At 46.4% G+C, this 13,766-nt stretch overlaps 2 protein-coding genes across 2 annotated transcripts in view; one reads left to right on the top strand and one right to left on the bottom strand.

Annotated features, from left to right (window-relative positions):
- CCND3 (cyclin D3) overlaps positions 1-4,157 on the top strand; it is a 160,269-nt gene extending 156,112 nt beyond the window's left edge. Inside the window, exon 5 of the mRNA XM_063955082.1 lies at positions 2,339-4,157. Within this exon, the coding sequence (XP_063811152.1) occupies positions 2,339-2,458 (120 nt within the window). The 3' untranslated portion in view covers positions 2,459-4,157. The remainder of the gene's footprint in view (positions 1-2,338) is intronic.
- Positions 4,158-4,929: 772 nt separating this feature from the next.
- BYSL (bystin like) overlaps positions 4,930-13,766 on the bottom strand; it is a 110,014-nt gene continuing 101,177 nt past the window's right edge. Inside the window, exon 7 of the mRNA XM_063955081.1 lies at positions 4,930-5,507. Coding sequence (XP_063811151.1) covers positions 5,159-5,507 — 349 coding nt within the window. The 3' untranslated portion in view covers positions 4,930-5,158. The remainder of the gene's footprint in view (positions 5,508-13,766) is intronic.

Raw genomic sequence — 13,766 nt, 5'->3', positions numbered from 1 at the left:
ATGCACAGTAATCACTGAATGTATATCACAGGGTGTTTGTACCCACACAACCCTGAATGTATGCACTCTTTCTTAACTAACTAGTGACAGGTACTTAAGTGTTCTGTAGGAAGCACAGCACTGGCAATCAGGCGGTTCCACAGAGGAGGATTTGCCCTAGCAGTCCCAGGAACAGCAAGGCTCTGTCTGTAATGGCTGATGACCGGGAGGGAATAAGAGAGAAGCAGCTCCAGGGTGGGAACATTGCTGAAATGGCGCCCTGGTGCTGGGGGGAGGGGCCTCAGGTCCAACCTGCTCCCCCTGTTGGCATCCCCACCGGGTGCTTGCGGGCAGTGTAGAACGGAGGTTTATAAAATGTCCCCCTGACCTGTGCCCATAAGTAGACCCTGGTGGCTAGTGAAGCGGCTGCCCAGTATTGTGTCCACGCCAGCGCACACGTGGCCCACCTCCTACAGCCGCACTGGATCACGGTATATAGCGGGCACAGGAGCCCCTTACCTCCCCCTTGTCTGCGGACCCCGCGATCCGGGAGACGGCAGCGCGCGTGTGACTCATGTTTAGAAGAAGCCGGCACCTCTGCTGCAGTGACCTGGCAACCAGGACGCGGGAGTATACAGCGCCGCTGGGGGTGAGGGAGCCGCACACAGGCAAGTCAGAAAGACTGTGTCTGCTGCAGTCCTTGAAGTCTTGATTAGAAAAAAGAAACATCTTCATTTTTCTTGTCATTTAAGCTATCAATGGACTGCCATGAGGCAGCCCTCCTGTTAAGTGCCTGCTTACTGCATGGCACCAACTTACAAACTGAGCTCCCTGTGCATAGAGGCAGGGTTATAGAGGAGGCGGCACTGAGCATCTTGGTAACAGTCAAAAGCTTTGAGCCTGTTGGTGCCTCGGGTCAAGATCCTACTCTACACCCCGATGTGAATCCTTGTGGAGCCCAGTGTACCCCGCAGCAGAAATCTTCAGTTAAATGGATAAATCTGCCCCTATGTTTCAGTATGACTTCCTGTTTGTCTACATTCTACTCCATAATTATGACACTGCTTAGGCCTCACTAATATAAGCACTAGTGTACCGATGATTGCTTCTAGGATACTCTGGGGAACATTTCTGAACACTATTGTACATAAATCTACTTAGAAACAGTGGTGTCACGAGAACAACAAAAATGTCCCTTGTCTAGAAGTTTGGAAAATTGTTTTAAATGAGAACCACCAACTTTTGTCTTTATCAGTGGTAGTTTTCTTAAAAGTCTCAATCTCTGCGGATGCATTCCCATTATTTGATGACAAGAAATTGAAGACTGCAGGGTAGATGTATTAAACATCATTATGGGGGAGAATTGGTATCGGCGCATGTTATGTGCACCCCCCCAATGTATGACAGAGGCTGTGCTTGAAAAGTGACAGGGGTGCTATGTGCTCCTGTCCATATCAGCACTGCTATTTACAAGATAGCATGCCATTGTGGCAGGCAATGTATGAACGGTTAGCAGCACTGACCGTTCTGACACCTACAGCTATTGATTTTGATAGCTGCAGGTGTTGTTGCCTATATACCACAGCACTAGGCTGATGCTCTGCCAGGCAGCGCCGGAGGGGAAAGTTTTCACTCCACCTCTCCAGCAGCCAAGATGTTAATCCTATCCGTTTGATAGATAGACAGTGTCTAGTTAGACAGTCAATAGATAGACACCATATATTAGACAGACATTAGGTCGACAGGGTCAAAGGGTCGACATGGTCAAAAGGTCGACATAAAAAAGATTGACAAATGTTTTTTTAAAAATGTAACATGTTTTTGGATTATTTCATACTTTATCCATGTCGGCATAGAGTTGGTTATAAACCTTGTGGCGAGCGCAGCGAGCCACCGTGCCCGAAGCGTGGCGAGCAAAGCGAGCCCCGCGAGGGTATGCCTTTCTACAATTGGGGGTCCCAGATGACAAAACTATCCACACAAACCACAAAAATGCAATAAACATGGTGTCTACCGTTTTCATGTCGACCTTTTGACCGGTCGACCTTTTCCATGTCGACCTCTTGACCCTGTCGACCTAATGTCCATCTAACATATGGTGTCTATCTATTGACTGTCTAACTAGACACTATCTATCTTTCATACCGGAACCGATGTTAATACATCTAGTGTTTCCCACTTTGATTCGTTAAAGTGGCGAAGCGGGAAGAGTGATAACAGCACAATATGTGCCAGATTCATTCATCTACCCCTGAATATAATAAGGCACTCTGAACCCAGTCAAACATTCCTTAGAAAGTGTATTAGTATTAAGGCCATGTGAGGTTAATCACTGATGTTTTACTAACACTTTCCACAGGATGAGTTGCTGAACTGCCACATTCTGATCGAATCTGTTCTGACTGAAGACGCTTGGAGACCAATAATCTGCGACTGCGAGGCTACCACACCTATGCTAACATATCATAGCTTCATATAACGATACACATTACACATTAACGGTTAAACGGAGCAACTTACATCTGTGCTATCACATACAGAAAAGATTTTACCAATGCACCCCTAGTCAGAGCCCAGCTGGTTTCCTGGCGCTCTGCAAATCAAAGGTCAAAACCTCAAAATAGAAACGAAGTGTGAGCAGGTGAACTAGTAGATGGGTCTGTCAGTAAAATCTTTTTTGGCAGTTTGTATAGATTTAAAATTTTGAAAGAAGTTAAAGATTCATTTTTGGCAGAGTTCAAGATGTTAAGATAAAAGGTTTGTTTTCTTCCAACTTTGCACCCCACCTACCCGAAACCTGGAACAGTCCGGTACCTTCTGATCCTCTTTATACTGCACCTTGCCAATTTCATAGGGTTCATTGATGCCTCTCCTCTGTGAGAATCTGATTATTCATGTCAATGTTGAGGGCGCAGTAGATTAACATCAACCACTGCATGTTTAAAACTGGTCATCCCTTAGCAGTATAGAGTACAGCTTTGGACCATTAGGTATCCTGTTGGAGTGAAAGGATACTACACTATTGAAATGTACTATTTGTTGTGGGGAGGGGGCGCAGAGGTGGATGTCTTAATAGAAGTAGGCCCCCCCTTTTTTATATATATATATATATATATATATATATTATCCAAGGAAGTCAATGGCGGCACTCTGGAGACTTGGTTAAAGTGATGAAAAAATGGTGCTGTTTATTTCAACGTTTCGGGGTACTCGCCCCCGTCTTCAGGAAAAGCATATGCTTTTCCTGAAGAAAAACAGCACCATTTTTTCATCACTTTAACCAAGTCTCCAGAGTGCCGCCATTGACTTCCTTGGTTATATTAGCAGACTGCACAGCCTGCTTAGGAGGGCACCGGAGCAGGAGCTTCAGCTCATTCAGCTTAAAGAAAAGGAGAGTGCCAGACATATTCACTGTTTATATATATTGGGTGGAGTTCTCTGTTTTAAGGGTCACACATCTACAAAGCTTCTATAGATTATATTAGAGGTTCACTTTTATTTAAAGTTATAATGAGACAGTAACATAAAAGTTTGGCGGATGTGCTGTGAGCAACATAGCAGCATTGCGGTCAGCTATCATACAAATGGTCATGGAGAACACATATGACCTAGTTTTCAGCTTTCAAAAAAAAAAAAAAACAAACCCATGGAGAAATCAGCCTTAACGTAGCTCTTGAAAAGGCAAAATGGTTACATCACACAAGGAAGAAGAAAATACTCTTTAGCTTTGAAAGTACTGTGGCCCTACGTTACTGAAGCTGGGCATACACTTGAAGATTATCTGTCCAGCTGCCCAACTAGTTGGCTGGTTGGCATAAAAATCTAGTAATTAGAGTAAATGACAATCGCCCATAAACGCTCTACTGATTGGAGTATTTCATTTTTCTTCATCTGTTATAGACATGTTTGTTGTAGTTATCCTTTATTAAGATAAACATCTCCAGAATAAACAGTATTGGTAAATATAGTACTTTGTCCTTATTGGGCTAATGTAAGGTTACTCTCTTTCCTGATCTCTTACCATGTTGGACATTGTAGCATTGTTTCTCTATTTTCATAAAAAAAAAAATTTCCTATTTGTTCTGTTTCTGTTCCCTAAGTACATGGTAGGTGTTTATTCATAGAATAGCATGTACCTAGAAGCATTACTATTAAAAACAAAAAAAATCTTTGGTTTCTGTCAGCGACTTATTTTGCCTTTGTGTGAATAATGCATGTCAAGAGAGTTTATTTTAAAGAAAGCATAAACTTGACTTCTAGTTACTGCATTCCTTATTAAAACTTAATTGGGAAAAGGTCAGTCATCAAACAAAACTGTCATTGCATATGCACATTGCACTTCCATCGCAACCTCAAACTTGTGTACAGTAGGCAGCTCGGACATGGCCTGTGCGGCATATGCACTAGAGAACAGGCACCTTTACGCAGGTGTAGATTTGGCACACCAATACATTATGTAAAATGACTGTAGAGAGTGTAGGCACAATCAGCACTTGTTAAGCCATCAGTTAGGTCCTAAAAAGTCACACCCGCGATCATATAATGTAAAGCCTAGGGATCACAGATGCAGCTGTGCATGCACACCCTTACTTACAGTCAAGCGGAGCTTGTCGACATCAGTATATATGTAAGAAATGTTTATTGCAATAGGATACGTGCCTGAATTTATATTACATCCAAACTGACCGCAGTGTGTGTAAACAATCCTCTACTCAACGTCTTGCCTGCTTTTTATACACATGGTAATTCAATTATACTGAAATTCATTACATTTGCTGTTGGAACTTGCATTCTCCACTACCCAAAATAAGTGGGACAGCTATGAATAACAAAATATAAGTGTATTGTAGTAGTACAGGTATCACACAAGTTTTTAAGTGGTTGACCGCATTAGCCTAGTTCAAACAGAAATTGTGTGTGTACGATCAGCACTCCAAAAACACGTTTACATTTGAGATATAGGTCATAATTTATTTATTTTTGCATTAAGGACGCTTCCTTGTATAATGAAGGCACAATTGTCTATACTTCACAGCTATGCTGTACTTGTCCATCAACTGAATTGCTTCACTGATATTTCATCTACAAAGACCTATAGTAGATAAGGCTTTCCAACAATTTCAAAAAGTTATAGCAAAGTTCCATCACATACAGTCACACTAGCTGAACACTGTGCGGATCAGTCCATGCCCATGGGTGTTGCACACTCTACATCTCTGGATTTGGAGTTTGCTAGTTCACGCCGAATCTCATTCGATATCTGTGGGTGAGTGTGAACTCGCAGCAGCTCCAGTAACGCCTCTTTCTGCTCTGATGACATATCTTCCTTATATCGCTGGCAGAGTGTAAGAAGACTTTGATGCCAAAGCACTGGAAGCTCTCTACGGTCTGAGCGGAATGCCAGAAAGTGGAAGATAAGAGCGTCAAGCACCCGAAAGGGAAGAGCATACTTCTTATCTATCAGCAGCCTGAGGAATATACTGTTGGCTCCATTATATTCCATCTCCGCAATCTTCAGCATAGCAGCACTAGCATAAGGAAAGGTGGAGGCAAAACAAGGTGAAAAGTTAAAGCAAATAATGTTAAAGTGTCTTAATAGTGGAGAATCGTATTACTTTTTAGAAGCATTTTTGAAAGTAGCCATTAGTAATCTTACAACTTACATTTGTCTTCTACAGTAAATTGAACCCGTGTCCATCCATTCCCTTATATCTACCCCTTATAACTTACTCGAAAAGCTAAAAAAACAATGCTTGACCTCTCAAAAATGTACAAAAAAGCCCAAAATAACAGCAGATAGTGAACACTTCTTATGTATTTTTTATTTTTTCTTTCTAACTGCCTTCTGTTATTTTCAACAATTTCATTGGTATAATGCAGTCTTTTATTGGTAGTAGTATGGTATACGTCATTGGATACAACTACAGGGGTATCTTACTCCAGGAATATTTATTGCTGCTAAAGGAGGGCCTATGTACAGTAAGTCAATAAATTAAATGTCATTTGAAAGTGGCTGTACTCTAATACCCCTTTTTCACTGCCTTCAAAAACCTGATTTTTTCTGCAGCGAGGTACACTGGGATACCACAGGGAATACATTGGGGTGTAGAGTTGGATCTTGATCCGAGGCACCAACAGGCTAAAGCTTGGACTGTTCCCAGGATGCACTGCACCGCCGCCTCTATAACTCCGCCCTCGGGCACTGGAGCTCAGTTTTTAAGTTGGTGCCTGCAGAGCTGGTCACTAAGAGGTGGGGCTGCGCTAGGCAGACCTGAAAAGAGCTTTTTAAGAAAACTTCATGGGCCGCAGCACTGTTTATGTCATTCTGACATTCTGTGCTGCGGCTCCAACACCTCCCCAGCAGCGCTGCATACTCCTGCGGCCGGGTTCCCGGGTACTTGCAGCGGAGGCGCACCGGTCATCAGGCACACCACAGCTGATGCTCTCCTGGATCGCGTGGCTGCACATCAGGGTAAGAGGGTCCCCCAGGTGGGACCGTCCGGTAAATCGCGGTCTCAGGAGATGGACCGCGCCGCTGGCGTGGACACTGTACTGCACAGGGACCCCACTGTATCCACCAGGGCAGGGAACACAGGTCGGATTTACTAAAATATGTTTTACATAGGCTCCACAGTACCCGTTGGTGAGGACCAGCATAGGGAATAAGGCGCTGAACTGTAGACCCTCCCCCAGCTCCGGGCGCCATCTACTGCTGATGTTCCCGCCCTGGTGCTGCATTTCACTCTCCCTCACTCCCTGACAGAGATTTTGGCACCATCTTTACACAAGTAGCTGGTCTGATTTCCGGGACTGCAGGGCACTGTCTCCTTGTAAAGCCGCCTGTCTCATCAGCGCTGTGCATTTACAAGCACTTAAGTAATCTACATGTCATTTTAGACAGTGTTTGTTAAGAACAAGTCTACTGCTACCTGAATATTTAGTACAAGCTCTACTGTGTATTGTTATATCTATATACATACATATCTATATGTAGTTTTACTAGTCCAGTGCAGTTTTATTGGTTATCTGTAATAACGTCTGCATTGTACCTGTGACTGAGTGTGCCTGTAGCTGCTGTGTGGATTTTATTCTAGTGTATCACATGTCTTGCTATCACTATATTCTGTACCCTGGGGGGCTAGGTGTGTCAGGGTCTCATATTGTAATTATATATATCTCTCTCCATATATAGATAGATATACACACTGCTCAAAAAAAATAAAGGGAAATAAATAGATATATATACACACACACACACACTGCTCAAAAAGTAAAGGGAACACTTAAACAATCACACTTCTGTGAAATCAAACTGTCCACTTAGGAAGCAACACTGATTGACAATCAATTTCACATGCTGTTGTGCAAATGGAATAGACAACAGGTGGAAATTATAGGCAATTAGCAAGACACCCCCAATAAAGGAGTTGTTCTGCAGGTGGTGACCACAGACCACTTCTCAGCTCCTATGCTTTCTGGCTGATGTTTTGGTCACTTTTGAAAGCTGGCGGTGCTTTCACTATGAGACGGAGTCTACAACCCACACAAGTGGCTCAGGTAGTGCAGCTCATCCAGGATGGCACATCAATGTGAGCTGTGGCAAGAAGGTTTGCTGTGTCTGTCAGCGTAGTGTCCAGAGCATGGAGGCGCTACCAGGAGACAGGCCAGTACATCAGGAGACGTGGAGGAGGCCGTAGGAGGGCAACAACCCAGCAGCAGGACCGCTACCTCCGCCTTTGTGCAAGGAGGAACAGGAGGAGCACTGCCGGAGCCCTGCAAAATGACCTCCAGCAAGCCACAAATGTGCATGTGTCTACTTAAACGATCAGAAACAGACTCCTTGAGGGTGATATGAGGGCCCGACGTCCACAGGTGGGGGTTGTGCTTACAGCCCAACACCGTGCAGGACGTTTGGCAGAGAACACCAAGATTGGCAAATTCGCCACTGGCGCCCTGTGCTCTTCACAGATGAAAGCAGGTTCTCACTGAGCACATGTGACAGAGTCTGGAGACGCCAAGGAGAACGTTCTGCCTGCAACATCCTCCAGCATGACCGGTTTGGCAGTGGGTCAGTAATGGTGTGGGGTGGCATTTCTTTGGGGGGCCGCACAGCCCTCCACGTGCTTGCCAGAGGTAGCCTGACTGCCATTAGGTACCGAGATGAAATCCTCAGACCCCTTGTGAGACCATATGCTGGTGCGGTTGGCCCTGGGTTCCTCCTAATGCAAGACAATGCTAGACCTCATGTGGCTGGAGTGTGTCAGCAGTTCCTGCAAGACGAAGGCATTGATGCTATGGACTGGCCCGCCCATTCCCCAGACCTGAATCCAATTGAGCACATCTGGGACATCATGTCTCGCTCCATCCACCAACGCCACGTTGCACCACAGACTGTCCAGGAGTTGGCGGATGCTTTAGTCCAGGTCTGGGAAGAGATCCCTCAGGAGACCATCCGCCACCTCATCAGGAGCATGCCTAGGCATTGTAGGGAGGTCATACAGGCACGTGGAGGCCACACACACTACTGAGCCTCATTTTGACTTGTTTTAAGGACATTACATCAAAGCTGGATCAGCCTGTAGTGTGTTTTTTTCCACTTTAATTTTAAGTGTGACTCCAAATCCAGACCTCCATGGGTTAATAAATTTGATTTCCATTGATAATTTGTGTGTGATTTTGTTGTCAGCACATTCAACTATGTAAAGAACAAAGTATTTAATAAGAATATTTCATTCATTCAGATCTAGGATGTGTTATTTTAGTGTTCCCTTTATTTCTGTTACGTCCTAGTGGATGCTGGGGACTCTGTAAGGACCATGGGGATTATTCCAAAGCTCCCAAACGGGCGGGAGAGTGCGGATGACTCTGCAGCACCGAATGAGAGAACTCCAGGTCCTCCTCAGCCAGGGTATCAAATTTGTAGAATTTAGCAAACGTGTTTGCCCCTGACCAAGTAGCTGCTCGGCAAAGTTGTAAAGCCGAGACCCCTCGGGCAGCCGCCCAAGATGAGCCCACTTTCCTTGTGAAATGGGCTTTTACAGATTTTGGCTGTGGCAGGCCTGCCACAGAATGTGCAAGCTGAATTGTACTACAAATCCAACGAGCAATAGTCTGCTTAGAAGCAGGAGCACCCAGCTTGTTGGGTGCATACAGGATAAACAGAGAGTCAGATTTTCTGACTCCAGCCGTCTTGGAAACATATATTTTCAGGGCCCTGATTACGTCCAGCAACTTGGAATCCTCCAAGTCCCTAGTAGCCGCAGGCACCACAATAGGCTGGTTTAAGTGAAATGCTGAAACCACCTTAGGGAGAAATTGAGGACGAGTCCTCAATTCTGCCCTATCCGTATGAAAAATTAGGTAAGGGCTTTTATAGGATAAAGCCGCATATTCTGATACACGCCTGGCTGAAGCCAGGGCTAACAGCATTACCACTTTCCATGTGAGATATTTTAAGTCCACAGTGGTGAGTGGTTCAAACCAATGTGATTTTAGGAACCCCAAAACTACATTGAGATCCCAAGGTGCCACTGGAGGCACAAAAGGAGGCTGTATATGCAGTACTCCCTTGACAAACGTCTGAACTTCAGGAACTGAAGCTAGTTCTTTTTGGAAGAATATTGACAGGGCCGAAATTTGAACCTTAATGGACCCAAATTTTAGGCCCATAGACAGTCCTGTTTGCAGGAAATGCAGGAAACTACCCAGTTGAAATTCCTCTGTAGGGACCTTCCTGGCCTCACACCACGCAACATATTTACGCCAAATACGGTGATAATGTTGCACAGTTACATCCTTCCTGGCTTTGATCAGGGTAGGGATGACTTCATCCGGAATGCCTTTTTCCTTCAGGATCCGGCGTTCAACCGCCATGCCGTCAAACGCAGCCGCGGTAAGTCTTGGAACAGACATGGTCCCTGCTGGAGCAGGTCCTTTCTTAGAGGTAGAGGCCACGGGTCTTCCGTGAGCATCTCTTGAAGTTCCGGGTACCAAGTCCTTCTTGGCCAATCCGGAGCCACGAGTATAGTCTTTACTCCTCTCCTTCTTATGATTCTCAGTACCTTGGGTATGAGAGGCAGAGGAGGGAACACATACACTGACTGGTACACACACGGTGTTACCAGAGCGTCCACAGCTATTGCCTGAGGGTCCCTTGACCTGGCGCAATATCTGTCCAGTTTTTTGTTGAGGCGGGACGCCATCATGTCCACCTTTGGTTTTTCCCAACGGTTCACAATCATGTGGAAGACTTCTGGGTGAAGTCCCCACTCCACCGGGTGGAGATCGTGTCTGCTGAGGAAGTCTGCTTCCCAGTTGTCCACTCCCGGAATGAACACTGCTGACAGTGCTATCACATGATTTTCCGCCCAGCGAAGAATCCTTGCAACTTCCGTCATTGCCCTCCTGCTTCTTGTGCCGCCCTGTCTGTTTACGTGGGCGACTGCCGTGATGTTGTCCGACTGGATCAACACCGGCTGACCCTGAAGCAGAGGCCTTGCCTGACTTAGGGCATTGTAAATGGCCCTTAGTTCCAGGATATTTATGTGAAGTGACGTTTCCATGCTTGACCACAAGCCCTGGAAATTTTTTCCCTGTGTGACTGCTCCCCAGCCTCTCAGGCTGGCATCCGTGGTCACCAGGACCCAATCCTGAATGCCGAATCTGCGGCCCTCTAGGAGATGAGCACTCTGTAACCACCACAGGAGAGACACCCTTGTCCTTGGAGACAGGGTTATCCGTTGATGCATTTGAAGATGCGATCCGGACCATTTGTCCAGCAGATCCCACTGAAAAGTTCTTGCGTGGAATCTGCCGAATGGAATCGCTTCGTAAGAAGCCACCATCTTTCCCAGGACCCTTGTGCATTGATGCACTGACACTTGGCCTGGTCTCAGGAGGTTCCTGACTAGGTCGGATAACTCCCTGGCTTTCTCCTCCGGGAGAAACACCTTTTTCTGTACTGTGTCCAGAATCATCCCTAGGAACAGCAGACGTGTCGTCGGAATCAGCTGCGATTTTGGAATATTTAGAATCCATCCGTGCTGTCGTAGTACTACTTGAGATAGTGCTACTCCGACCTCTAACTGTTCTCTGGACCTTGCCCTTATCAGGAGATCGTCCAAGTAAGGGATAATTAAGACGCCTTTTCTTCGAAGAAGAATCATCATTTCGGCCATTACCTTGGTAAAGACCCGAGGTGCCGTGGACAATCCAAACGGCAGCGTCTGAAACTGATAGTGACAGTTCTGTACCACAAACCTGAGGTACCCTTGGTGAGAAGGGCAAATTGGGACATGGAGGTAAGCATCCTTGATGTCCAGAGACACCATATAGTCCCCTTCTTCCAGGTTCGCTATCACTGCTCTGAGTGACTCCATCTTGAACTTGAACCTTTTTATGTAAGTGTTCAAGGATTTCAGATTTAAAATAGGTCTCACCGAGCCGTCCGGCTTCGGTACCACAAACAGCGTGGAATAATACCCCTTTCCCTGTTGTAGGAGGGGTACCTTGATTATCACCTGCTGGGAATACAGCTTGTGAATGGCTTCCAATACCGCCTCCCTGTCGGGGGGAGACGTTGGTAAAGCAGACTTCAGGAACCGGCGAGGGGGAGACGTCTCGAATTCCAATTTGTACCCCTGAGATACTACCTGCAGGATCCAGGGGTCCACTTGCGAGTGAGCCCACTGCGCGCTGAAAAGTCCGCTTGTAAGGCCCCAGCGTCATGCTGAGGACTTGGCAGAAGCGGGGGAGGGCTTCTGTTCGTGGGAAGAGGCTGTCTGCTGCAGTCTTTTCCCCCTTCCTCTGCCCCGGGGCAGATATGAGTGGCCTTTTGCCCGCTTGCCCTTATGGGGACGAAAGGACTGAGCCTGAAAAGACGGTATCTTTTTCTGCTGAGAGGTGACCTGGGGTAAAAAGGTGGATTTCCCAGCCGTTGCCACCAGGTCCGATAGACCGACCCCAAATAACTCCTCCCCTTTATACGGCAATACTTCCATATGCCGTTTGGAATCCGCATCACCTGACCACTGTCGCGTCCATAACCCTCTTCTGGCAGAAATGGACATCGCACTTACTCTTGATGCCAGAGTGCAAATATCCCTCTGTGCATCTCGCATATATAGAAATGCATCCTTTAAATGCTCTATAGTCAATAATATATTGTCCCTGTCCAGGGTATCAATATTTTCAGTCAGGGAATCCGACCAAGCCACCCCAGCACTGCACATCCAGGCTGAGGCGATTGCTGGTCGCAGTATAATACCAGTATGTGTGTATATACTTTTTAGGATATTTTCCAGCTTCCTATCAGCTGGTTCCTTGAGGGCGGCCGTATCAGGAGACGGTAACGCCACTTGTTTTGATAAGCGTGTGAGCGCCTTATCTACCCTAGGGGGTGTTTCCCAACGCGCCCTAACCTCTGGCGGGAAAGGGTATAATGCCAATAATTTTTTAGAAATTAGCAGTTTTTTATCGGGGGAAACCCACGCTTCATCACACACCTCATTTAATTCATCTGATTCAGGAAAAACTACGGGCAGTTTTTTCACACCCCACATAATACCCTTTTTTGTGGTACTTGTAGTATCAGAAATGTTCAAAACCTCCTTCATTGCCGTGATCATGTAACGTGTGGCCCTACTGGAAAATACGTTTGTTTCCTCACCGTCTACACTGGAGTCAGTGTCTGTGTCGACCAGAGGTAACGGGCGCTTTAGAGCCCCTGACGGTGTTTGAGACGCCTGTACAGGTATTAACTGATTTGCCGGCTGTCTCATGTCGTCAACAGTCTTTTGTAAAGTGCTGACACTATCACGTAATTCTTTCCATAAGACCATCCAGTCAGGTGTCGACTCCCTAGGGGGTGACATCACTAACACAGGCAATTGCTCCGCCTCCACACCATTTTCCTCCTCATACATGTCGACACAACGTACCGACACACAGCACACACACAGGGAATGCTCTGATAGAGGACAGGACTCCACTAGCCCTTTGGGGAGACAGAGGGAGAGTTTGCCAGCACACACCAGAGCGCTATATATATATAGGGATAACCTTATATAAGTGTTTTTCCCTGATATAGCTGCTGTATATATTTATCTGCCAAATTAGTGCCCCCCCTCTCTTGTTTTACCCTGTTTCTGTAGTGCAGGACTGCAGGGGAGAGTCAGGGAGCCTTCCTCCAACGGAGCTGTGAGGAAAAAATGGCGCCAGTGTGCTGAGGAGATAGGCTCCGCCCCCTTCTCGGCGGCCTTTCTCCCGCTTTTTTAAGGAAAAATTGGCAGGGGTTAAATGCATCCATATAGCCCAGGAGCTATATGTGATGTATTTTTTGCCAAATAAGGTGTTTCTATTGCGTCTCAGGGCGCCCCCCCCAGCGCCCTGCACCCTCAGTGACCGGAGTGTGAAGTGTGCTGAGAGCAATGGCGCACAGCTGCGGTGCTGTGCGCTACCTTATTGAAGACAGGACGTCTTCTGCCGCCGATTTTCCGGACCTCTTCAGTCTTCTGGCTCTGTAAGGGGGCCGGCGGCGCGGCTCCGGGACCCATCCATGGCTGGGCCTGTGATCGTCCCTCTGGAGCTAATGTCCAGTAGCCTAAGAAGCCCAATCCACTCTGCACGCAGGTGAGTTCGCTTCTTCTCCCCTTAGTCCCTCGGTGCAGTGAGCCTGTTGCCAGCAGGTCTCACTGAAAATAAAAAAACCTACTTTAAACTTTTACTCTAAGCAGCTCAGGAGAGCCCCTTAGTATGCAACCTTCTCGTTCGGGCACAAAAATCTAACT

This window comes from Pseudophryne corroboree, chromosome 2 (assembly GCF_028390025.1).
Source record: "Pseudophryne corroboree isolate aPseCor3 chromosome 2, aPseCor3.hap2, whole genome shotgun sequence".
Taxonomy (NCBI): Eukaryota; Metazoa; Chordata; class Amphibia; order Anura; family Myobatrachidae; genus Pseudophryne; species Pseudophryne corroboree.
This window is presented reverse-complemented; position numbering and strand designations above follow the sequence as displayed.